General features: G+C 36.7%; 1 protein-coding gene across 7 annotated transcripts in view; it reads left to right on the forward strand.

Moving 5' to 3' along the window:
- The first annotated feature begins 25 nt into the window (after window positions 1–25).
- SRSF11 (serine and arginine rich splicing factor 11) overlaps window positions 26–26824 on the forward strand; it is a 49252-nt gene continuing 22453 nt past the window's right edge. For 3 of the 7 annotated variants that reach the window (XM_027971057.3, XM_027971060.3, XM_012173588.5), the window contains exons 1-4: window positions 13798–14264; window positions 20499–20632; window positions 24399–24508; window positions 26244–26336. In XM_027971057.3, the coding sequence (XP_027826858.1) occupies window positions 14065–14264; window positions 20499–20632; window positions 24399–24508; window positions 26244–26336 (537 nt within the window). In that variant the 5' untranslated portion in view covers window positions 13798–14064. Of the gene's footprint in view, window positions 14265–20498; window positions 20633–24398; window positions 24509–26243; window positions 26337–26824 lie in introns of all 7 variants that reach the window. The other 4 variants (XM_027971055.3, XM_042249711.2, XM_060410811.1 and 1 more) reach the window with 3 other exon arrangements.

Genomic DNA, 26824 nt, shown 5'->3' on the forward strand with positions numbered 1-26824 from the left:
CTCTCGGCGGCGCGACTCGGATGTCGTCATCGCCAGCGCCTGGGGCAGGAGGACAGAGGAGCCCTACCCGTTGCCGGTGCCGGCCTAGTGTCTTGGAATTATTTCGCTCAAGTAAGTGCGTTTAACGGGCTGAAGAACCATGTTGAGTTTACTGTGTGTACTATTACTGCGACTGCAATCTTCTCTTTTGTGCTCCCGCGGCGGCGAGGGTGTCAGGAAAGGATAACCTTCTCTGCGCCTCTCGTCTGACCGGAACGTGGGCCTTGACTAAAACTTGAGACCTGGGCGCGGTCTGCAGCCTCTCTGGACCCCTGCCTGTGTTTGTTGCCTGTGGTGCTGGCGCCAGATCTTCGTTCCGCGTAGGAAGTAAAGCCGATTTCGGTTCTTCTGATCTCTACTCCGACTCTCAGCATTAGTGCGCCTTGATTGTTGTTGCATGGAATTTGTAGCCCAGCATAGGAGGCAGTGTGAAATGGAAGGGTTGGCCACAGAGAAGGGAAGGGGGAAAAAAATAGAGCTTCATAATAAATGTCGTCTCTGCCAGACAGTTGAGAGGAGCCCAATGTAAGCGCGAGCTTGAGTATAGCGAGAAAAGCTTGCTCTTCGGAACTCGAGAGATAGGAGTTCGAATCCCAGCTGCTTCTGTAGCTTACAAGCTGTGTAACTTTAGGCAGTTTGCTTGACAGCTTTTAAAGTTAACTCCTTTTTCGTTAATTTAGGGTTAATCATTTCTTTCTCATTCGATTTTTTAAATAATTAAGTGAAAATAAAGTTTTAAATATTGAGCGCTTGGTGGGGAAAGGAACTCCATCCAGTTCCGAATGGAAGATGAAAATTTTGTTCAAAGTCGATTATCTTGGGAAGTTAGTTTCTATCTGAAATGTAGAGCTTTAATGAGTCATTCAATATGTAATTAACAACTCCTCATCTTTAGTATTGCCTTGGGTGGTAGATTTTTCTTTTGCCTAAAGTAATTTTGTCTTAAAACGCATACAGCAGGAAATACTCTCCTGCTGCTGCTGAGTCGCTTCAGTCGTGTCCGACTCTGTGCGACCCCATAGACAGCAGCCCATCAGGCTCCCCCGTCCCTGGGATTCTCCAGGCAAGAACACTGGAGTGGGTTGCCATTTCCTCCTCCAATGCATGAAAGTGAAAAGTGAAAGTGAAGTCGCTCAGTCGTGTCCGACTCTTCGCGACCCCATGGACTGCAGCCTACCAGGCTCCTCTGTCCATGGGATTTTCCAGGCAAGAGTGCTGGAATGGGGTGCCATCGCCTTCTCCGAAATACTCTCCTAAGCCCCCTCAACTAGGCTGGGGATCTTTAGGGTAGTTAAAGGTAATATGATGGCCCGCTGACGAATTATGCAGCACACACAGTTTTTCCCGAGTCTAGGTTCTTGCCAACCATAAAATTTGGCTTCTAGTCCCCCACCCCCTCGATTATTTCTCTTAATTCTCTGGTGTCCTTTGCATCGATAGTGAGCAGCACTACTAGTAATTACACTCCTAAGCAAGAAAAGGTGAGTTTTGAAGCAAGGAACATAGTAGTTTTTGCAGGATCACTAATAAACACCCAATAAATTGAAGGTGAAAGGGATTAAGAAACTTGCCAAAGGTCACGAGTTTCTCTTAAGTGGTGTGAGCAAGCATTTGAACCTAGCCCTTTTAACCTTTCTTGTTAATCATTATGATTTGCCTAGTGGCTTTTATTTCGTCATTTTCAACTGGCTTTTGTCCTCCAACCATTTTTAGGAAGACTTCAATTATGTTTTAAGAGATAATTATTACAGAAAACTCTTATTTTCTCTTTTTTAGGGTGTAGAAGCCTACCTTTGGCAGATTAATTGCTTGAATGTAAAAATTTACAGTAGCCACCTCTCCCCCTTAAAACTCCTTTATAGCTCAGCATTTTTTTAAAATTACAGACAAGGTATAGTTTTTTGATTTATTGTGCTTTTACTTGATGTTAAATATTTCATTATTGACATTATTTATAGTATTATATTGAAACTGTTGCATTTTGAATGACAAGCATATTCTAACTAATGGCAGAGTAATTCTGAAAAATCCATGTGACTGCACACTTGTGGTAAACTTCAATAGATATACACTGACATGTATAAAAATTTAACAAGTATATGTCTATAGTACACCATGTATTATACCTGTGTAGCAAGTGCAGATTGAACAAGTAAAGGTGAATATTATTACCTCATGCAGTCAGGAAAATCATGGGTTTTGTCTCAAATTGATGCAAACTGAAAGTTTATCAACTTGAACTTTATGAGAAAGTGTAGTTATGTATAGTTATATTTGTGGGAATTAGCACTGTATATAAATTGTAACGCTTCCGAAAGAATACATTAAAACAAAAAACCCAATCCTTTTTCGACGTGGGCATTGAAGCTCAAGTATTTGCTTTTTTTTTTAAAAAAAAGATCAATTATTAAAACAATGTGAAACGTATATTCTGTATAAGGGCTGGAGACTGCATAGTTACCTTTATAATATAATTTCCCTAGCTACAATTTATTATATTCATTTTATTAAAGTATGGAAGGCTTTGCTCTTCTAGCTTTGCTAAATGAAAACAGAAAATGAGGAAGTCAAATATATATTGAGAATTAGATCAGCCAAAAATAATATTCCGTCTCATAACAGAAAGTAAGACTTATCAAAGTAAGGTAGAGTGGCTTGTCACTACCACTAAAATTTAATAAGATGTTAAAACATGGCTGTGTTATTCTTATGAACAGTGCTATGTGTTAGATATTTTCAGTGTTTAAAGGTACATTTGATAAGATGAATCTATTGAGGCAGATTGAGAAATTGTGACAAAGGAAAATGGCATTAATTTGTGCACATTTTTAAGCACAGTTTTTTAAATGTCATCAGGAACTAAGTGAATTTGATTGCAGGCAAATCGTCTGGGAAGTTTTCTTTTTCTGTAAAATGGCAGATTTCGATTTAGCCTGTATTGAATCAATAATGTTCAACTTTCAGAATATTGCCTTATCTATGAGAACTGCTATTTTATGCTAAAATTATTTATTAAGAGAACATTCTACTTTTTAGCAGTCATTATTGACAAGCTGTTGCACCTAACAAGTATTGCTTATTAAATATTCTGAGTTGAATGTTTTATATTCTCATATACTTATTATTCAGAATTTTCTTTCTGTGTTTGCCTTTACTCTATAAATAAATTAGTTTAAATTGTCAAAATGGAGAGCAAATTATTTTGCACATGGACTCGTCATGTTTTAAATATTCAACTTCAGTGGTGCTTGTTACTTTTAGTTTCCTTTGAAAATTGCATTTTGGACATTTGTTTTCTATTTAAACTTACAACTACCAGCTTTTAAAAGTAGTTGGTAGAAAACATACTATTTCCTTGAAGGCAGTACATATTTTGCATATTTATTCACAGTTTCAAATGTGGCTTTGCCTTGCATTTTATTTTTACTGGGGCTGTGTGGTAATTTTTTCTGAAGACAGTGCATTTTACTTAGATTATTCATTTGTGTATATATCCTTTGTATGCTCCCTTTGTTTCTCTTCTTAGTTTTGAATTAGGAAGCAGTGAATTTGTTCTAGGAGATTTAATATTTTATATAAATGTTGTCTTCTATTTCTCTCTACTTTCAGTGTAAAAGTCCACTAGAATTAGGGAAATATTTTTAGTTTCCTTTTATAAAGAGGCTTTTACATTGCTACTGGTTTTCACATGAAGTGGAGGAAGTAGGGTTTTTTTAAGTTTTTATATCTTGATTACTTGTATTGTTTTTTGTTTGCTTATAGTCTGTCTGTTGAAAATAAGTTAAAACAGAGGTTTTAAAGCAATCTTGCTTACGTCATTAAATAAGAAGCACTTATGGTATTATTTCTTTTTCTAAAATCAGCTGAAAATGTTTCCATTATCTGTGAAAGTGAAAGTCACTCAGTCGTGTCAGACTCTCGAAACCCCATGGGCTATACAGTCCATGGAATTCTCCAGGAATACTGGAGTGGGTAGCCTTTCCCTTCTCCAGGGGATTTTTCACAACCCAGGGATTGAACCCAGTTCTCCTGAATTGCAGGTGGATTCATTACCCCTAGAGATTCTTAACTATTAACATTTATTAGCTGTTTTCTTGCTTGTTTTTCCATGATTAATGTGATCTGTGACTTAAAGTCTTAATTTTAACATTAATTGTATAGGTTTCTATGATTTTGTTTATCTTAAAGTAGTAGAGTAATAAGAGATAAAATTAGGACACTAAACCTGGAAATGTACTTCATGCCATTCATTGTGTTAACAAATACAAAATCAATACCAAATAAATGTTCTTTTAATCATTTTTATAAAAATCCACTATTTTAATATTTGACTTTATATTATCTCTGCCAACATTAGATTTGTCTAATAGATAAATTTGCTCAATAATTATATATGGTAAATGGTGTTCTGTATGGACAAATGTCCCCAACAGCTTTAATAAGACAAGATATGGCTCCTGAGACTTTATTCTTAATACCAACTTAAGCTGATAAGGGGAAAAATATTAATTTGATAGTTTGTTGACATTCACAACTAATAGATTTTTATTTAAAAATTTGATTGTAAATTTGCAGATGGGATATTTATATTCACAATTGCAATTAAGATAAATGCTAGCTTAACTTTCAAAATACCTTCGACTGTCCACTACTTTTTTTAATCATTTTTTTTCCATCCTTTAAAATATTACAGTTACTTATATTTACATGATTTGAATGGTACTATTATTGCCAGGGAGGGGTGTGGTAAAATCCTAATGAACATTTAAATACTTGGTTCTCACTATACAAATCTGTGAAACCAGAGCTTTTGCTTTTTATCCTTCTAGAGATAACATGTTTTCCACTTGTCAATAAATTTACCTGACCAGTATCGTTGCCTAGAGAATCCCATGGACAGAGAAGCATGGTGTGCTACAATCCATGGGGTCGCAAAGAGTCAGATACGACTGAGTGACTAACACACACACATACAGTTTTAATTTTTTTTCCATTTTAGAGCTGCTGATTTTTTTTGCTTTTCTTTTGATTCCTCATTTCCTAAAAAGTTATCTTTCCCCCATCTGTTCCTTCCTTCAGAATAATTTAATCAATGTCTCCAGGTGCTTTAGACTTCTACATGAGCTAATTATGTCTTGAAAGTTGTTCATAGTTAAAAGTAGCTAAAATGGAAGTTGAAGGAAAAAATCATTGTGGTCTTTAGCGTTAGCGTGTGTCAGAAATTCAGTTTATTTTATGTTTTTCCTAATGTTCGCTTTTTTATTTTTCTGATCTGAGCTCTGGTTATTTGATAGTCTGTTGCTCTAACCCATGGCAGTGTACTTTTAAAACTGATCAAGTGTATGTGGAGTTGTTTGTCTTTTGAAAATTAAATAGTGAGTGATCTTGCTGTAAATAGAGACAAGTAATTGAACCCTTCCTAGAAGGAGTTTTCCATGAAGCATTTGTGTTTTATCAAAAAAGGAATGTTTTATTTAGCTATCATCTATTTACACATACTGTTGGTAAAGTGCTACTTTAGGAACAAAATGAATATGAAAATCTGAAATTTGTTGTAATGTTTCCTTTGTGGCACCCGCTTAAGAGAGAAAGAACAACTAGTAATAGTGTACTTCACATGTTTACTACCACTTACAAAGTATTTTCGCATTTGATAGTAATGCTCCAAGGTTAGACAGAAGTATTACTGTTATTATTCATCTGTTAAAAAAAGAGGAAGTTGAACACAGACTTTTTTGTAATGGTATATTCCATTTGTTGAGTACCTGTGTGCTGGGCACTGTGATATGTGTTTGATACCCATAATACTTTATAATCTTTTAAAAGAGAATATACCACCAAAAACCTATATTAGAATGTGAGCTCTTAAGTAAGAAACTCTTCCCACTATATAAATTAACTCTTCTGATTCATATCTTTCATGTAAATGATGAAGTAGAAATAGTTCAAGGTACTAGCCTAAAATAGGGTGGTATAAAATAGAACCCAGCTGAGGTTACCATTTTTCAAACTAAAAGTTTTTAAATTGTAGAGTAGGAATAATAGTTAATATTTTTTCTAAGCATTTATATTAATATTCTCATTTCATCCAGAATTCATCCTCACAACCCAGTGAGGCGGGCATTATTTTTCAAATGAGGAAATTGAAGCAGAAAATAATAAGCCAAAGACTGCAATATCTTAATTGGTGGCAGAGTTCCTTTGATTTGACTCTAGGCCTGCATTGTTAATCCACTGTAGCACCTTTTAAATGTGAGGATTAAAGTTAAGTTGCTCAGTTGTGTCTGACTCTTTGCGACCCCGTGGACTGTAGCCCACCAGGCTCGTCTGTCCATGGGATTTTCCAGGCAAGAATACTGGAGTGAGTTGCTATTTCCTTCTCCAGGAGATCTTCCCAACCCAGGGATCGAACCCAGGTCTCCTGCATTGCAAGGCAGACACTTTAACCTCTGAACCACCAGGGGAGCCCTGTGAGGATTAAAGGGCATTTCAAAAGCATACGGTTAATGTGGATCTTCAAATTACTGAGTTAAGTACATTTTGGGTTTTATTAGTTTCCTAAGATTTCCTTTATGAAGAGACAGTTCATTTTATAGCATAAGGGGGGAAAAGAGCTCAGATGGTGCAAATGTCTAATTCCTTAATCAGGGAAAACTCTTTAATATTAAAATGCTTGAAACTATTTATTAGATAAAGAAACATGTAAATAACTGCATTTTTTTTTCACTTTTTTTTTTTTAAAGGTTAAGTAGTTGTCCCTCAAACCGCCTTTTTCTCAATTGAGACTCTAAAAAATCTTATAAAACATAGAGGATAGTAATGAGTGCTGCTAAGTCACTTCAGTCGTGTCCGACTGTGCGACCCCATAGGCTGCCCTGTCCCTGGGATTCTCCAGGCGAGAACACTGGAGTGGGTTGCCATTTCCTTCTCCAGTGCATGAAAGTGAAAAATGAAAGTGAAATTGCTCAGTCGTGTCCGACTCTTCTCGACCCCATGCATGGACTGCAGCCCACCAGGCTCCTCCATCCATGGGATTTTCCAGGCGAGAGTACTGGAGTGGGGTGCCATCGCCTTCCGTTGACCCCATTCAATTCCAAAAGCCAAACAAGTCTGTTACAAATAAATTGACTATGGTTTTTCCAAACATTTGTATGGACTACAGCTAAGAGTACTATGCATATAGATATAAGCAGTAGTATCTTAATGTAACTACTCTTCCCTCTATGTTAATCATAAACAAAGCTTTGAAAAATGAAAAGTACAGATTTTTGCCTACAGTTTCAAAGTACTCTGTCAGTCTTATAATATGGATACGGAATGTCTGCTATTGACAGACAACATAAATTAAAACAAGTATTTGGGAGTAAGTAGACTTTTCCTATTCTGGTGTGTGTCTGTCCATCCCTAATGCTAACGTGTCCTTCAGTCTCTGAAAAGGGAGCATGGGATTTAGAATTTTGACTTGAAGATAGATATTAATCATTTTACATTTATCTAATTTATTGAATTAGAAATAGAAGAAAAATTCGGTTGTATAGTTTTTAGAAGGAGAAAAACAAAATAGATCTGTAGGTAAGTTTTTTTCTTTTTTTTTAATTTTTAACTCTAGTTTGTAAGCAGCAATTTATTTCCTATGTTTTTCTTACTGCTTTCTGTAGCTATAGGGGAAAAATGTATAGCAAAATAGTTTTGAGTTTCTCAACCAAACTTTCTTGTAAATCTAACAAATGCCTTGATTCACCAAGCTTTTGTTGAGTGGATTGTGTAAGGCATAAAGTTTCTAGCATATTTGTTGTTCAGTCACCAAATCATGTCTGGCTTTTTTCGACCCCATGGACTGTAGCACTCCAGGCCTCCCTGTCCCTCTCTGTCTCCCAGAATTTGCCCAAGTTCATGTCCATTGAATCAGTGGTTATATCCAATAATCTCATCCTCTGCCACGCTCTTTGCCTTTTGCCTTCAATCTTTCCCAGTATCAGGATCTTCCAATGAGTCAGCTATTCACGTCAGGTAGCCAAAGTAGTGGAGCATCAGTCCTTCCAATGTGTATTCGGAGTTGACTTCCTTTAGGATTGGCTGGTTTGATCTCCCTGTTTTCCAGGAGACATAGATGATACTCAGTAAGTTTTTGTCAAATGTTTACTTTGTTCCAGTAAAATATTGCTGGATATCAGAAACACAGAGATAAATACATTGTCTTCCCTCTCCTCAAAAAGTATATTTGCTAGAGGGAAAAAGCTGCTTAACAACTAATTTGGTAAAACCTGTTGGTTGTGAGGATTTGCAAAATTATGTCAAATTTGGAGGACTCTACAGTCTTCTCAAATAGTGTAAATAAACAAAGGTGGCTAGTAGTAACAGGTAACTTACCCAACTGGGAGCATGGTGTCTAGTGGATAAAGTTATTATACATATTTGTGGCTATTGTATGTTTTAATTAAAGAATTTCCGTCTAACACATGATGTCTTTTCCTTTGAACTGTCTTTACTCAAGTTCTTTCCAGTTTTACTGCCGAATAATTGACATACAGCACTGTATAGTGAAAGTGAAGTCGCTTAGTCGTGTCCGACTCTTTGCGACCCCATGGGCTGTAGCCTACCAGGCTCCTCTGTCCATGGAATTTTCCAGGCAATAGTCCTGGAGTGGATTGCCATTTCCTTCTCCAGAGGATCTTCCCAACCCAGGGATCGAACCCGGGTCTCCCGCATTGTAGACAGACGCTTTACCGTCTGAGCCACCCTTAGTGAGTTGACATACAGCACTGTATAAGTATACAGCATAAACATTTTACTTACATATTATCTTGAAATGATTACCACAAGTTGGTTAATATCCATCATCTCATATAGATAGAAGATGAAAAGTAAACTTTTCCTTGTGATAAGAATGCTTAGAATTTACTCTCTCAGCAACTTTCATGTATATCATACAACATTGTTAAGTATACTTGTGTCATACATCCCCAGTAATTATTTGTCTTATAACTGGAAGTTTTTATCACTTGACCACCTTTTTCCAATTCTCCCTCCTCTCACTCCCATCTTTGATAGCCACAAATCTTATCTCTCTCTTTTTTTTATGAATTTGGTTTTATTTTTTTATTTTTTTAGATATAACTTGTTTGTCTATTCATCCATCAGTGGGCACTTCCCATGTCTTGTCTATTGTATATAATGCTGCTATAAACATGGGGATACAGCTATCACAACATGGTGTTTGTTTCCGTAGTGGCTGCAACAGTTTACATTCTTACCGGTAGTGCACAAGGGTCCCCTTTTCGCCACATCCTCTTTAATTTTTGCTCTTTTGCCTTTTTGATGCTAGTCATTCTAACAGATATGAGGTGTTTTGGAGTGCTCTGTATTATTTTAGATATTAATCCTTTATCAGACATACGGTTTGTAAATATTTTCTCCCATTCTGTAGGGTTGTCTGTTCATTTTATTGATGGTTTTCTTTGCTGTACAGAAGCTTTTGAGTTTGATGTAGTCCCACCTGTTTATTTCTAATCATGTTGCTTATGCTTTAGATGTCCAGAGTATCATTCCTAAGACCTACATCAGGGTATTTTTTTTTTCCTGTGTTTTCTTCTAGTAGTTCCATTGTTTCAGGTGTTACATTTAAGCCTTTAGTCCATTCAAATTAATTTTTGTGAGTGGTATAGATAAGGGTCTAGTGTCATTCTTTTATACATGAGCTCTTTTAGAACCTTGATACTGGAAAGAACTAAAAGCTTGTTCTTTATGACTGAGAGAATTGGTATTGTTTTTGAGAATTTCCATAAAGTATTTTGTAATATTCTTTGAGAGACTTTCTTTCCAAAATCAAGCACCACACTGTAAATTTGTCTTAGCGGTGTGGTGGTAGCAGAAGCTCCCCACCTGTGAGCAATAAGGCCCTACTATCGGGAGTCTTATTTTTCATGTTTCAGAAATATATCAGAAATCATACACTGCACTATACATGTATAGGCCAAACATGACTAATAGGCCATAATATGACTAGAGAGAGCAAAAGGACAGGTTGCTTTTTGCTTTGGATTAGAAATAGCATTAACCATTAGTAAGATTGGTGAAAGTGAAAGTTTCCTTAGTTGTGTCTGACTCTTTGCGATACTGTGGACTGGAGCCCAACGGGCTCCTCTGTCCATGGAATTCTCCAGGCAAGAGTACTGGTGTGGGTTGCCATTTCCTTCTCCAGGGGATCTTCCCGACCGAGGGGTTGAACCCAGGTCTCCTGCATTGCAGGCAGATTCTTTTACCGTTTGAGCCATATTCATCAATCAAGTATAACTGGAAGCTTTCCCAAACTCACTCCCAAAAACGAGCTGTGGCTCTTCCCTTTTTCATGCTTCTTTCACTTCAGTTCCCACATGATACTGAAAGGATCTTTTTACCATTCTCTCTGTGAAATATAAGTTGTAAAGCATTTAATCAACAAAGGAAAGGGGTCTTCCTACTTTCCTTGAAAGCTTCAAACTTGTTCTCACCATTAAGTTTCTAATTACTTATTTCCTTTGCTTGGACTGCTCTTCCCCCAGAAATTCAAATGGCTTGCTTCCTCATTTTAATAAAGTCTCAGCTCAGATAACACCTCCCCATCCTCTATCATGTTTATATATATATATATATTTTTTTTTTTTTTTAATTTTTCTGCGCTGGGTCTTAGTTGCGGCATGTAGGATATTTGATTTTGTTGCCACAAGCGGGATTTAGTTGTGTCGGGTGAACTCTTAGTTGCAGCTTCTGGGATCAAGTTCTCTGACCAGGGATCAAACGCTGGCCCCCTGCATTACAAGAGTGGAGTCTTAGCCACTGAACCATCAGGGAAGTGCTTTCCTGGTTTATTTTCACCACAGCACATTACTTTCTTCCGTCTTTGTTTTTGTTTATTGAGAACTTGCAGTACTGAAGCTGGAGTTTCATGAGATCAGAAACATTGCCTGATTTTTTCCTTGCTGTATTTCTAGGGGGTGGGAAAATCCTAAAACATAATATTTGAAGGAATTCATGAGTTTTTTTGTTCTTTTTTTTTGTTAACATTTTCATGATCCTTGGGTTAAAGTAAATAAGACAGGCATGATACTTTTCTCCAGGTTCTGTACTTTTTTTTGACATGAAAGTCTCTCAGTTGCATCCGACTCTTTGCGAATTCTCCAGGCCAGAATACTGGAGTGGGTAGCCTGTTCCCTTCTCCTGGGGATTTTCCCAACCCAGGGATCAAACTCAGGTCCCCTGCATTGCAAGCAGATTCTTTTCCAGCTGGAGTTGTGTTTAATTGGGAGCCTAAACGAGTCTAAAGTGATTTAAAATTAGTATATATTAGATATATCTGTTATTTGCTATCATATATTAGTAATTTGCCTTTAGCTATTTCATTTCTTTTTTTCCCCCCCTAGGCTAATTGTTCATGCTTTATTAACAGTGTCATAATAATATGTTATTTATGCAGGACATAGTCAAAGATTTATCTTCTCAGTAATGTGTGAATGAGAACTGTGACATTAGAGACATAGACTAATGTATGAATCTAAACTCGGGATGGTGACTGACAGTGTGTTGGTAAAAGAAACTGATGTTACCTGGCACAATTCTAAGAGACCACAGAACTAATTTATCTTCTGATATAGTCTCAATTCTAAATGAGAGGAGAAATGGCGATACATTAGCTATTTCATTTCTATGGGAAACAGACAATAATAACACAAGGTAATTATGTAGTTATTCCATCTGTTGGGCCTAACAGGATCTTCAAAATTATAATTCAACTCCTTACTCAGCTTCTGACTGAAGCAGATTCTTAAAAGTGAAGTGGAATAATAGAAAAGATTTCTGTATATCCACCGCAAAGAATAAAAAGATGTTAACATTAAAAAATAAAAACAAAAGGAAAACCCTGAACCCAGCCCTTGTATTTATTGGTCCTTTTGTCATAGAACATTGTAGCATGCCTTGGTACATGGTAGCCACTTCTAATGAGAGTTAAACTTGTCAGGTGACAAAACTGAAACAATTTAGTAAGGAGTTTAATGCCATTTATTCAAGGAAAAACAGTCCATGGATTGGGGGAATACAGTGCCTGACAGGTGTGGAGCGCTCTTCCCAAGGGATTCTGGGTAAGAGGGAGTTTTATAGGGAGGAGAAGAGATATTGGTCAAGAGGTGGAGAATTCCTCATAAGCTAGCAGGTCTTATTTTCTAGGACAAAGAAAGCTAGCTAAAACTGAATTGGAAGATTGCGAATTTGTATGTTAGTTTTCCTTAACAGGTGTTTCCTCTAAGTGCAGGCAGACGTAGGTTTAGGTTTGTTTCATGGACCAGGTCACTGTGGCAGCCTCCGTTTTGTAGGTACTGATACACTGATTAACTTTACAAACAAGACTCTGTATTTGGCAGTTACATATGTACTATTCAAAATAAGAAAGTTACTTGACATGTTTTATATTAACAGACATTAATGAATAATGTGCAATTAGTTGTAATTAGTAATTTTGCCAGACTTATGGTCAACTTACCATTCCCTTTGTATAAGAGCTAGGAGAAATGGCTTAACTGGTAAGTAAACCTAGCCAGTTGGCTTTACATCCAAATCTCAATAACTTTAGTTTCTAATCTCTCACAAATCGCACTCTCAGTTGCATTATTCCATAGAAGTATTTACTAACAAAAATAATCTGTGAGTCCTCAGATTTTGGCCTCCAGGAGTATTTAGGATCAAGTAATTAACAATTGTCAGAGTAAATGACACTTACTTGTGGGTGTGTTCAACACATCTATTGGCATTGGCTGTGTGACAGACATTGTGCTAGATCCTAAACTGACCCAGGAAACTCGGGAGCTTTTGGCAGGGGAATACATGTCAATATAACAAATATTTTTGTGCCTCTGTCTTTGAGTGGAGAGAAGGAAACTCTAACTCTGCTTGAGGAAGTTGTGGCAGTGAGGTGAGGAAAGCCTTATGAAGGATAACGGGTAAAATGAGGGAGGTCATTAATAACTTGTGGAAAGGCACAGCGAAGTAAAAGATTTTGTCAGGTTTGGGGAACTGCAAGTCTTTAAATAACACTGGATGAAAGTGGGAGAATAGTTCACATGAGGTTGAAAAATTAGGCAAGGATCTTTTTATGATCAAAATTATTAAAATTAGGCAAGGATCTTTTATGATCAAAATTATTTTAAGCAAGAAATGCATGTAAAGGAAGTTCTGTCGAAATATTAGATAACATACTTGAACATATTTGGGTTCTGTAAAATATTCTTTAAAAAAGTGAATTTGTTAAAGCACTAGTGAGTCTAACATTAATATACCTTTTCCTTAAGATTTTAGTGCCAAAGCAAATTCGTTGCAAATTTAGTATTACAAGGATGTGTGTATGGTAAAGAGAAAATGTTATAGGAGTGGGGAGGAAACTCTTGATAGCTAGGGTTAAATTTCATTAGTAGCTGACCAGATCTGTAGAAGATACTCTGTACAAAGAAATACCGTGGGCATTTTAAATAAGAATAGTTGTTTAAGTGTGCAGTTTTTGCCGGGGAGTGGAGGCGTGCTTTTAAAAAAAAAAAAAGAGAGAAAGAAGTTAATGCCTTCCACCTTTCTCCTCTTTTTGGGAGTGGGTGGGGAAAGGAGCGAAGAGGGATGCAGGAGATAAGGCCTTTCACTAGACAGCAGCCCCTTCTCGCGTCTTTTCCGGTTGCGAGCATGGCTTGCTGTGCCGGCAGAGGGCGGAGCCGACGGTGACGCACCCGTGCGCCGCAAGGCACTGTGGGAAGCTCGGGCCGCGAGTGAGGTGGTTGGAGGCGAGGTGGGGGCGGCCGTTTGTTTTCTCGTGGTCTCGAACTCGCGCGTTCTCTTCCTTCCCCGCGGCGAGCGGCGGGGCGGAGAAACGGCGGCGACGGCAGCAGGAGCAGCTGTAGCTTCGGACACCGTCCTGTGCCTTTTCCGGCGAATGGTTCCTCTTCCCCCTCCCTCTCACTGTTTGTTGTGTGTTTGGTGTGTTAAAGCAGGAGCGAGAACGCGAGCAGCGCCATGAGCAACACTACCATCGTCCCCAGCACCGCGGGCCCGGGCCCCAGCGGCGGGCCGGGGGGCGGAGGCGGCGGCGGCGGAGGCGGCGGCACCGAGGTAATCCAGGTGACTAATGTCTCCCCGAGCGCTAGCTCTGAGCAGATGCGGACCCTCTTCGGTTTCCTAGGCAAGATCGACGAACTGCGCCTCTTCCCGCCTGAGTGAGTATCGTCCACCATCACGGTTTTTGCTAACTCCTCCCCAGCCTGGGCCTACCCACACCATTTCCTGCAGGCCCTTGTCTGTGCCTCCCTGGGCCAGGCTGCTTTGGTTGAGATTGGCTGTTGGGTTTACTTATGAAGGAAATCTGCATTAGGCCTACTACTGATGCACAGAGGCAGAGCCAGGGTTTGGGGGTTTAGGAGACAACTGGCTTCTAATCTTGGTGTTTTTTTTGTTGTTTTTTTTGTTTGTTTGTTTGTTTGTTTTTCCTTTTTCTCTTTAAATTGTGCCTGCGTGGTCGTTCTTGGGGCCCTTAAAAGCAAGACAGACTCCATTTTATGTATTTTCTATAGGTTAATTTCTCAAAAAAAAAACGCGTTTGAATTCTTTGAAAAGTAACAAAAATTTTCATTTCTGTGTTATTTTGATATTGAATTTTATAAACTGTTCGCTAACTGCTCGATATTAAGTGATTCTGGCCTATTTAACATAATTCAGTTAATACTCTGACAGACATTCAGTGAGCTTGAAGTCGCTCAGTCGTGTCCGACTCTTTGCGACCCAATGGTCTGTAGCCTATCAGGCTCCTCACTCAGTCCATGGGATTTTCCAGGCAAGAATACTGGAGTGAGTTGCCATTTCCTTTTCCACAGTGAGACTTAGTACTTTTTAAAATGAGAAGAGTTACAGCTGAAACCTCATATTTCCCTTTGTTAAATAACGTACACATTTTTTATATTCTAGAATTATTCTTCAGAAGGAATTTTTTAGAACGTTAATTTTTTTAATTTGGGGTGTACGGGTTTTTGTTTTTATCCTGTTGTCTTACATTTCTTATTTTTATCACAGATGTGTTAAATGAGTGCAATAATTGTAAAAAAAAAAAAGCTATAACAAGATGTGATAAATACTAGAGCAAAAATTTGAAGTAATAAAAACAGTCCAGTGCTCTTTGGGAAGAGTGAAAATTCAGATTTTACTATCAGTGGGTACTCAGTTCCAGCTGTACCATAAGTTTTTTATGATGCCGCTTAAGTACTACTAAACAGGAGATTGGAATCCTCAAAGAATCCACTGTTGTGGATGTAATAAATCATTAATAACCTGGGCATGATAAATCTGTGCGCTTGTCTTAAGTTGAACATACCGCAGTCGGTATTTATCACTGTATTTCATCATGTTTTCCTTAAAGTATTTTCGGATAATAGTGTTCTCAAGTGCTGTATTGTCTTTAATTTGGGAGTAAATACTATAGGTATGGAGGGAGGTTTAGAGTTAATTAATTTACATGAAGTGTAGAATTCTAGGAACAAACTTTTTGTTGAAGTTATTTTAAACAGGTATTTACTTTGACAATGAAGGACAAATGGCTTTCATAATAAGAACTTACGGAAATGGATGTTTTACTGTTAGTTTCTGCCAACATTCCTTTTATCGTTAGTAGTATTAATAAATGGTAAAATGGCAGGAAATGAAAGTGACACATCTGATTATTATTGATTACTTGATTGTAATCATGTTATTTCTGAAAGTGTATGAGATGCTGGACTTATTTATAAGAAAATTTTCCAGTCCCACAGGTCATTAAGAATTTTTTTTAAGAGTTGCTGACTATGAAATGGTTTTCTTGTGAAAATGTTCTTTTTATGATACTTTCATAAAAAGATGACAAGTGTGGGATGTTACCTTGTCTGTTGTCTCAAGGGGGTCATGATAGAACAGACTGGCTTTTTGATTTGTAGTCAATGGAATGGTTCCATCCTAACCAGGAGAGTTGTGTGTTCCAGGTAACTTGATGTCTGGGGTGCTATGCATTAAGAGGATTTTTTTCCTACATTGGGAAGAATAAATACTGACACATGTTTTGCTCTGACTCCTTCATATATGCGCCCACGTACAGATCATTTTCTTTTCTGAAAATACGTAAGGTTATAATGTAGTGAATTTTACATTACTTTAGTGGCCTTTACAAATTGAATAGTGTGAATGTAGATCCTGTTGTTCATTTAATATTATATGTATATGAACATAAAGTGTTTTTTGTTTTGTTTTTTTTACTAATTTGTCTTAATAGATAAGCTGACCTGCACAATTTGGAAATAAATTATTGACGGTTTCTTTAAGCTCCCCACAGTTTTCAGTAGTAGCTTGTTACAGATAATGTGCTATGGAGTCCTAGTAGTCTAAAAGGGGTTCATCTTTCCAGAAGTACTCCAAAAATTTACTCTTACTCACAGAATAAGATTAAATGACTTAACTTGAAATTTTATTGATTGTAAATATATTTGTTGCTTGATTTCTTTTTTTTTTTTTAAATGGGTGTGTGTTTCTCCCAGAAGGTGTTCATATCCACTTGGAACTCTGACATGCTTGCTTTCTTTTTGTTGTTCAAATGTCACTGATTCACGCTTAATAAAAATGCAACCACTCCCTGCCTTCTCTATTCAATTTAATTGCTTTTTCTCTGTAGAGCTGTTCACCAACTGACAAGTTTTAACTCCTCTGTCTTCTAGAATAAGGTTCCTTGGGGTCATCAACATCACTTGAGGGGCCGTTTTAAAGTATTATGTGACTGAGTTCCGACCCACACCTACTGAAATTCTAACTTTAGCCCCAAATTCCTGTTTGTGGGGAAAATTCCTGGGATCATAAACATTTCACTGAGAACCTCAAGAAGGTGTCTCCCCTTATTTTGTTATCAAATCCACCTATTTCTTGGTTCTTTTAAGCCAGAAATTGCTAACTTAGAATTCCATGCAGTGATACGACCTGTCTTCATAAAGTAGTATTTTATCCCTCTTTCAGTATGATAGCCTGATATATGCAGAGGAACTAAGCCTTGTATCCTGTTTTACAAATGAGTGAACTGAAATTCACATAGATTTCTATCAGTGTCAGAACTAGTATTTGAAACCTAATGTGATTCTTTTCTACCACTTCATCATGATTTCCTCAAAGCCAAGCAACTTGTGAGTGGAATCATTCTTTTACACCTAATAGGTATTCTTCAAATGTTTGATTTTAGTGGGGTATCAGTGGAGAAAGTCACTGGAGTGCTTATCAGGTAATGATCCTTGAGAAGCATATGTCAGTTACTCAATAACTGAAGACTTCTGTTACACTGCAGATAAATCTATTACTAACTTCTCAGGGACCAAAAAGAGATACTTTCAGGATCATATAAGTAACTTAGTATAGTTAGGTAAGGGAGAGAACATAATTTCTTTTAAAAATTTTTTAATTTAAAAATATAAAATTTATGTTTAAAACTAAATGCAACGATTTACTGGTTTTTTTAGAACTAAATGAGACACATGAGGGAAAGAGGATGTGAGGTCAACAGAGTTAATTTTGTCACAGACTTGCTGTTTTGTGGGGCTTAAGAGGTAACTTTGTTTATAAGCTCAGAATTCTCTGCTCTGAAATGGTTAGCTCAATATTAAGATGAGGTTGAAAGAACTGACCCAGACCAGAATTTCTGCTTTAGCAGTCATGAATATCAGCTAAGGATCTTGTTAAGAATTAGAGCCTTCCTCTGAAAAGGATTCTCACATTCAGTGGGCTTGAGGTGGAAAACAGTCATCTGAATTTTATGTGTGTATCCCAGAAGATTCTGAAACAAGCCTCAGAGGTCACTGTAAGAAACTAGACACAATACCACCACCACTCTTAGATGGTGAAAGCATCACACAAGGCTTCCTTTTCCCTATCTTGTTCCTCAGTTCTTTTCAACTGCACTGCCTCTTCTATATTAATTCTTAAAGGTAAGGATATTCTTAAAGGTAAATTATGTTTAATTCTTAACAGTCATATTTTTAGCAGTGGTACTTGCACAAAATCCTAGGGTGGGAAAATAATTTCTGATGTCAGTTCTTAACGTCTCTTTTATTGATTTTAACTGAGAAAATGTGACAGTATAAATTGCAGGACCAAATGGCAGTGGTTTTACACAACAGTTTAAAGTGAGGAGAGATGAATTATTTGCCCTTCTGCGTTCTTACTGTACTTCCCCATAATATTTAAATTGTTCATGTTTTATCTTTACCTCACCACCACTTATAGGTATAATAGAGTAGTCAAATAATGTTCCACGTACATGAGTGGGTAGAAAAAAATGTGAACATTTAAGATCACTAAATGGAAATATATTGGAGGCATGTAGGCATACTTTCCTAGGTTTTTAGAACACTTGATTGTTTATATTCTTTAATAACCTAATATTTGATAGTTATATTTTCTTTCAGTTAGATGCCAATAGAAGGTGTCAAAGAAATAGTAGAGGTCATTTTTTTTTAATTGCTTCACAATGTTGTGTTAATTTCTGATGTACAACAAAGTGAGTCAGCTGTGTGTTATATATACCCACTCCTCCCTGGATCTCCATTCCACCCATCTGGGTTGTCACAGAGCACCGAACTGAGCTCCTGTGCTAGACAGCAGCTTCCTGCTAGCTGTTTTACACCTGGTAGGGTATATATGTCAGTCGTACTCCCCCAGTTGATCCCACTGTCCCCACCCACGTCTGCATGTCCCTTCCCTATGTCTGCATCTCTATACCTGCCCTGCAAATAGGAACAAAATTGGGTGATTGGTAGAGATGTATAGTAGGGTCACTTTTTAAGAAATGATTGCACTTTAGAACATAAAATGATAGCATTTAAAGAGCTTTTTATTTTAGTTGTAAAAATGTGGCTGTCAGAAATAGGAAGAGCTATGTAGCTCTAGTACTAATGATGAAAAAGCTTTATTTTCAATATACTGGGTGTAGCATTTTAAAATTTCAGAACAGTGATGCTTCACATGAAAAAAAAAATTGTATCCTTTCCAAAAAAAAACATTTTCCAGTAAACTTCTCTAGCAATATGGCTTAAATCCATTTCAGTACATACATTGACAGCTTTGCTTTGAATCTAGATTAGCATCTGTGCTAATAAGGGCAACGCCTTTAAGAAAACTTACATTCTAGGAGGCTAGAATTCTCAGATTATAGATTGATGTTGGTAAAAAGTTTTTATTTTCATATTGTTCCCAAATTATAAGAAAATGTTTCTTTTCAACAAAACTTAATCTGAAACACTTAGTGTGAACAATCTGATGTAATCCAGTTTTTATGCATATATTGAAATCTCATTTACTTAGAAAAGTTGACAATTACCCTGTTCTGATAATTCAAAACAGGATTTCCCTCTTCTTTATTGAGTCTCAAGATATAATTGGCTTGTTAAAGCAGTGGTTCTTTACACTGGGTGCATATTAAAATCATCAGGGAAAATTAAAGATGGCATCATTCAGTACTTCTAATTGTAGTCCTCCCCCCCACCCCACCCCCACTTCGAAGATTATAATATAAACCTGGGATAATGTGATTACTTCAGTTCACTGATTTTCAGATAGCTTATGGTTTGGTGTTAGAGAGCAGAGAAACCTACCTTATTTAATCTTTCCTTCCACAAAAAGTTTAATGGCAGAAATTTAACTGTCTCATATATTTAAAAAACAACTCTGCTTCCTTCCTAATCTTATCTTGCTTAGAGCGATTGTTGCTTGGACCTTAGCTGCTTTTTGTTTTACATAAACAAGTTGCCAAGGAAAGTGACTTTTGTTAATTGAAATTTTGGGTAATCGTTGGGGGTAGCAGTATTCCCGTGAGTGCTTAATTTTTTTCTCTGTGTGAAACTGCCCTGAGAGACCCTTAACTATTTATAATGCCTGGGAGTGTTAATCAGCTATAGATGAAGGAGGACAGGGCATTTAGTAGGCAGGTCAAGAAAACTCATTGATTGTCAAATAGATGTACTTGACCATAATACTCTTTTGTCCCTGAAATGGAAAATTTTTGGTTTTAAGTCTTAAAAAGTTAGCCATGTGTAATGAAAAGTTTTCCAAGCCAAAACTAATTACTTGCTATTTGTATTTTTAAATGCCTGGTATTGATATTATGAAATAAATGTTGACATTTTTGTGATCTGTTCAGACTCTGAGACTGGTTTCAAACTGTTTTTAACTTGATGCATTATGAATTTAAACAGTGATTGTTCTGGGTGTAATTTTCTATAGTCAGTTCTATGGATAGTACTTGGTTGAAAAACGCCATGTATTTTTGAACTGGTTAATATGTGTGCAGTTATGTATTTCTCTGCCTCTTATACTTTTGAATGCAAGTATTTGTGAGTCATTCATTTGTGGGTTTGCTTATAATTTCCTCTTCTTTATGTTATCTGTGTATTTTTTAGTGATTCGCCTTTACCAGTCTCCTCCCGAGTCTGCTTTGTTAAGTTCCATGATCCGGACTCAGCAGTTGTGGCACAGCATCTGACAAACACTGTATTCGTTGACAGAGCTTTGATAGTCGTACCATATGCAGAAGGTTTGTGCTTTGTTTAACTACCTATGTGGGCATCCTATGATGACCATCTACCTCAGTGTAGTTTTAGAGTGAGCATTAGTAGCATGTTAAAAAATCTAAGCTATTAACATTTTGAAACCCTTGTTATACTGTGGTCCATAGTTTTTACGTGAAGGCTTCCTAACTTAAAATTCAAAATCTGATTTGTTTTTATAAGATATTTAACCTTTTGCATTACTTTAAAACATTTTAAGTTCACTAAAACCACTTCCCTAATCGTAATTCCTTAAGATACATCTACTTAGTTAATTTAATATTGTTTTATATAAAAGTCCTGAAGGTAAATGGTTCACTTCATGAACATTTACACAGAAACCTTCAAATAAATGCATGATGATGTTTCTATTTTGAATAAATGTGACCAGGTTGGTTTTATTTCCATAGTGATTTCTCTTAGTGATTCTTCTTACCAATAACTTTAAAAAATATATCCCACATTGAATTTCAGTATACCAAGGGTCGCAATGGTTTTGGTTTTTATGAAGTTCAATATTTCCTATAGCTTAGGTGCCAAATGGGCACTGGGTGTTTTGTTTTATGCCAGATTTTCTTGTTCATTCTTGCTATATTTTCTAGAATATCTCTAAATAATAAATTCTTCTCTCTGTTATTTGTGTGTGTGATTTTTGTAGTGGAGAAGGCAAATGCAAAACTCTTCCAGATGACTGAAAAACAGTGGGTCCTCTGCAGCTACAGGGGATTCTAGACATTAACTAAAGGCCAGCAAGCACTCAAGTCCCCCAAGTGTTTTCCTGGTGTAACCATTTGTTAACTACATTTTCTCTCTTTTTACATTTTAGGCTGTTAAAGTAATTTGGCAGAAAAATAATGAGCAGGGTTTTTGGATCTTAAAAAGCCACTGTGACAAGACAACACTATCTTTATTCCACTTTGTGAAATTTTCTAAGACATTTTTTTACTTAGCTTGTTCCCAGTGTACTGCTACTTTATTTGCTTTTTGGTAACTATAAATTTAGTGAAAGAAATCACTGAAATATGTTAAAATTACTGGATTTTATTAACATATGCTGACCAGGGTATAAATGCTTTCCCCTTTCCTTAATGAACTGGTCAGTGGAAGCAGAATCTAGATACTGTTAAGTTTAGTTGCTATCTTTGAATACTGATGTGAACATTTAAAACCATTCCTTGTAAAAATTGTGAAATGTCTCGTCCTTAAAACTTAGAAAAATTTCCTCTGTGGTTTTCTAAAGAAATTAAATTGCATTCATGGATAAATTAAGGCATGCTATATAACAGTAAATCTGTCTCCATGCTATTAAAGTGTATGAGCCCAGTTTTAAGGTTTTAAAGTGTATATATATATATATGTAGTGATAAACTTGTGAGTGTGTTTTGATTAAGCGATTTCTGTCAGTGTGCCTGTTGTAGGATGACTTACCATCAAGAGAAAATTTGCAGAATTCAAATGTAGGATAAGTAAATGTAGAATATAGCTTTTGGAACAAGGGTCAAATCATGTGAGTAATTTGCAAAACACTAGTTAGCCTTATAATTTTAAAAATTCTTTTTGGCCAAATATGTCATAGTTCCCAAGCCCTGGACATAATACAGTATATCATATAACAAGATTTCATAAATATTTTTAGACCATAGTAATTTTTTTTCATTTGTTTTGAAACAAATATTTAGGGAGTACATTATTAGAATTACAGAACTATTTAGTTACAGAATCTATTAGTATATTACTGGTAATTACTGGTATGGTATGCTGTATTAATGTTGCCTCCACTAAATAACTGATGTACTCAACCCTTTTGTCACCATTCACCCTGGTTTTAGCTCTTAAATTATGCCGTTGCTTCTCGGTCAGTGTTTTAGAGCAATAGACACAGTCTACGGTAAGGAATAGTGTTTAACCGATAAAACTGAGATAGCTGAATTTGGAAGGAACTCTTAATAATAATGGATTTGGGGACTATTTAGGTTCCTTGGTTAATGTTTGTTTCTTTTGTCTGTTTCTTTTTCTTTCGTTTCTACACATTCATGCAGTATTTCATGGTTCTATCAAAGCAGCAGTAAAAAAAATACTCTTGACGCATGAAAATTAACTGGTGAGGGGCCTCATTGCTATTTTTAAATTGTAGTTTTATTTTTAAATAGTCTTTTTTTAATCAGAGGATCAGATGCATGACTTTTTTTTTAATGGATGCAGATCTTCTATCCGGTGTCTCACAATAAATTCAAGAGGATTTTAGTTTGCCAGAAATGTTGCAAATGCACTAATTTTAGCAAGATGTTGATACTTAATATTATCCTCTTGAGACATAATTTTGCATGCAAAATTATCCCATAATCTTTGTAGGTTTGTTAATAATGATGCATTAATGCCCTATATCTAAATCTTCTCCCTTCTCCCCCCCTCCATAACTCTTGGTATCTAAATTGATGACAGCTCTGACACAAGCAAGATAACAGTGCTGTGTAGTATACATTTGTTTTATATTATCGGCACTTCTCAGTTTAGGTGGAAGGAACCATTACCTTTATTTAACAGTGGTTTTTCTTTTTTGTTGTTGTGTTTTACAGTTCTTTTCCCTGGTTCAGCCTGAACTATATACCAGGCCCTGCTGAAAATACCACCCAACAGTTTTCTTCTGCAGCTTATCCAGTTTCTCTTAAGTGCCCTGTACATATTGTATGTTTTATGATGAGATGCAGTTTCTTAATATGTATTACAGAAATACTACTGGTATTTGCAAATATGTAGTTTAATTGTATTATTGAACTCTCATTTTGGGGGCTTGGGCACATTAACAGATTAATCCATCTGTATAGGGCTTTTGCTGTTGGATAGAATTTAAATTGTCTACATAAATATTTGTCTCAGGACCCTTAGATTTTATCTGAATACACAGATAAGGCTTTAAAAACAGACATACATGTTGTTTTTGGCTTTAGGAGTTTGGCTAAGTTAGCTTTTGAACTGACACTATATAGCAGCATTTTTTGGTATGGTTAGCATGGCACATATTGGAACATAAAGCATTTTACTGTACAGGTAAGGAATGTGCCATGTTTTACTTTTTCTCTTTCTCTTTCCCTCTCACTCACTCCCACACACATCCTGTGTGTATTCAGAGACCTTCAGAAACATTCATATTCATTTTCATGAGTCAGCAAAAGCCCTACTCTTGATTCAACAGAATATTTCCTTTACATACTTTTTTCTCTTAATTTTTACAAAATTGTATGGTAGGTGTAAAAGAAAATCATAGTAACTGTACCATATTATTAACCCCTAAATCAAACTTTTTTTGTCTTGTGTATCTTGATTTTTCTGTGTGCTTTATAGTGAAGCAGCCGACACGAGTCGTTGTTCATAAAACAGCTTTTGAAAGTTGAGAGCACACCCCTGGAGAACCGACTGTGCTTGCTTACGTTTGGTTCATGACTTAAAAATCGAGTACAGGTGATGAAATCTTGGCAGTGTTAACAAAAAAGTAGTGTGTATTGTGCTATTTTTTTTTTACTCTAGAAACTTAACCATTTGTAGAGAAAAAGGAAACAAATTTTCACACATTGAAGTTTCATTCTGACATAAAATTAATGATAAATAATCATAGAAATCAAGCTTTATATTTTAGCGAACATAAGTACTTTCAACAAACTCAGGTGGTGTATCAGGGAGACATTTTCTGGGTGTTTTTGTGTGTTTTCTGTCTTGCAGAAGAGTGTGTTCTAATGCATGGGTGTTTCTCTGCAGGAGTTATTCCTGATGAGACTAAGGCTTTGTCTCTGTTGGCACCAGCTAATGCAGTGGCAGGTCTTCTGCCTGGTGGTGGACTCCTGCCTACTCCTAACCCACTTACCCAGGTATTAGTTCTGTTGAATTCTTAAAGCATGGAAAGGAACACAGAATGGTGGATAAATCTGAATGTATTTGTGCCTTTTTTGAGTCCTGTGTGATTCCACTTCACAGACTATTGTCACGTGGTCAGAGTATTGTAAAATGCTGTTGTATTATAATCATAAGTATTAAAGTGGTAGTTTACATTTTAAGGACATTCTCAAAAATAATATATATCTTATGATTTTGTCACTGACTCTCAAAATAGCCCATAAGTCATGAGGCATATTTCTGTTGCAGATGTTGTTTAGTATGTTGATCTGAACTGAGAAAATTAAGGTGTGACGTTAAGACTTTTTTTTTTCTTTCCCCATACCCTTTTATCTTTTGCTCTTGGGGTTTACATTAGGTAGATAATGTGAAGATGAATTTGAAGATCTAGGTAATTCATAGATACCTTTGATGTATAAAATTGTATAATAAGCCAATTTTATAATGGTAATCTTTGAACAACATGAGTTTGAACTGTTTGCTCCATTTATATGAAGATTTCTTTTTAACTACTACATGGCTTTCCTGGTGGCTCGGACAGTAAAGAATTTACCTGCAATGTCAGAGATCCAGGTTTGATCACTAGGTCGGGAAGATCCCCTGGAGAAGGGAATAGCTACCCACTCCACTCCAGTATTCGTGCCTGGAGAATTCCATGGACAGAGGAGCGAAGTGGGCTATAGTCCATGAGGTTGCAGAGAGTCAGACGCAACTGAGCGACTAACGCTTTCACTTAGAATACGTATTATAGTACTACACACCCAAGATTGGTTGAATCAAAATGTGGGCCAGTCGATAATGGAGAGCTGACTGAAGTTACAGGTCGACTACATTAAGAGTCGCACTGCTAGCCTCCATGTTGCTCAAGGATCAACTGTATGAACAGGATTTTAACTCAGTGATCGGTTAAATTACAGTATGTTTGCTGCCTATACTTAATAAGTAATAATGAAATAAGGAGAACTTCAAGGACAGTGCTTGTGAAGAGGCTCAAACTGCCTGCAAAGTTAAAGATTTTGCATTGTTTGTGTGCGTTAAATTGACTAATTATGAGGAATTCCTAGTGGCTCAGAAAGTAGAGAATCCTCCTGCAATGCAGGAGACCTCGGGATGATCCCCTGGAGAAGGGAATGGCTACCCACCTCACTATTCTTATCTGGAGAATCCCATGGACAGAGGAGCCTCATGGGTTACAGTCCGTGGGGTTGCAAAGAGTCAGGCACGACTGAGAGACTAAGAACATACAACAGGAAATTACTAGAGAACTCTTAATGAATATATATAACTCAGGTATAGAAAGAGCCACTACTGCTGTGGTAAGAAATGTAAGAGTTGCTAAGTCATGTCAGATCCTTTGTGACCTCATGGACTGTAATCCACCAGGCTCCTCTGTCCATGGGATTCTCTAGGCAAGAATATTGGAGTGGGTTGCCATTCCCTTCTCCCAGGGGATTAACCCACCCCAGGGATGGAACCTGGCTCTCCCACGTTGCAGGCAGATTCTTTACCATGTGAGCCACCAGGGAAGCCCTAAGGAATAAACTTAAGATATACACACTTAGTTGGGAGGAGATCCCACAGTTTATAAACTTCAACTAGTAGTCATCCGACCCTTTAGAGGGGAAAAAAAAACGTTGACATACTCTGCCAACCTGGCAGTATAAGACACAGAAACAAAATTTTAAATAAATACAATCTGAAATTTCACAGATTGGCGCTGTTCCATTGGCTGCTTTGGGAGCTCCTACCCTTGATCCTGCCCTTGCTGCACTTGGGCTTCCTGGAGCAAACTTGAACTCACAGGTAATTTAATATCCTTGAACTCTGAGCTCCTTTTATAATTCAGGAATTTGCTTCATTAGATTTTAGTTTGCATTTCAACAGCAGGAGATAACCAACTGTAATATTGTAGTGAATTTTTTCTTACGTAAACTTGTTAATGAGAGATATAAAAGGTCACTTCATTAGCCCCTTGCCCATCAAAGAATTTCTCATTTTATGATGTTCAAAGTAAAGACTAGTTAGTGGAAGACTAGTTAGTTAGTAAAGACTAGGTAGTGGAAGCCACTACCACATCAATGTTGCAAAGTCAGAATACAAGTCATGAAAAGATAGGAATGTGTTCATAATTTGTTCTCTTCTCATTTACTCACTTGGAAATTTTTGTTTTCCCTCATTGAAATTTAGATTAACTTTTATGAAGTTCTTTATGAAACTTTTGATTATTATACTGATTGAGCACTTTGATTTTTGTTTTACATGTTTCCTTAAAATGTTACTTATCCTCAGGA

Source organism: Ovis aries, chromosome 1, assembly GCF_016772045.2.
Source record: "Ovis aries strain OAR_USU_Benz2616 breed Rambouillet chromosome 1, ARS-UI_Ramb_v3.0, whole genome shotgun sequence".
NCBI classification, from domain to species: Eukaryota; Metazoa; Chordata; class Mammalia; order Artiodactyla; family Bovidae; genus Ovis; species Ovis aries.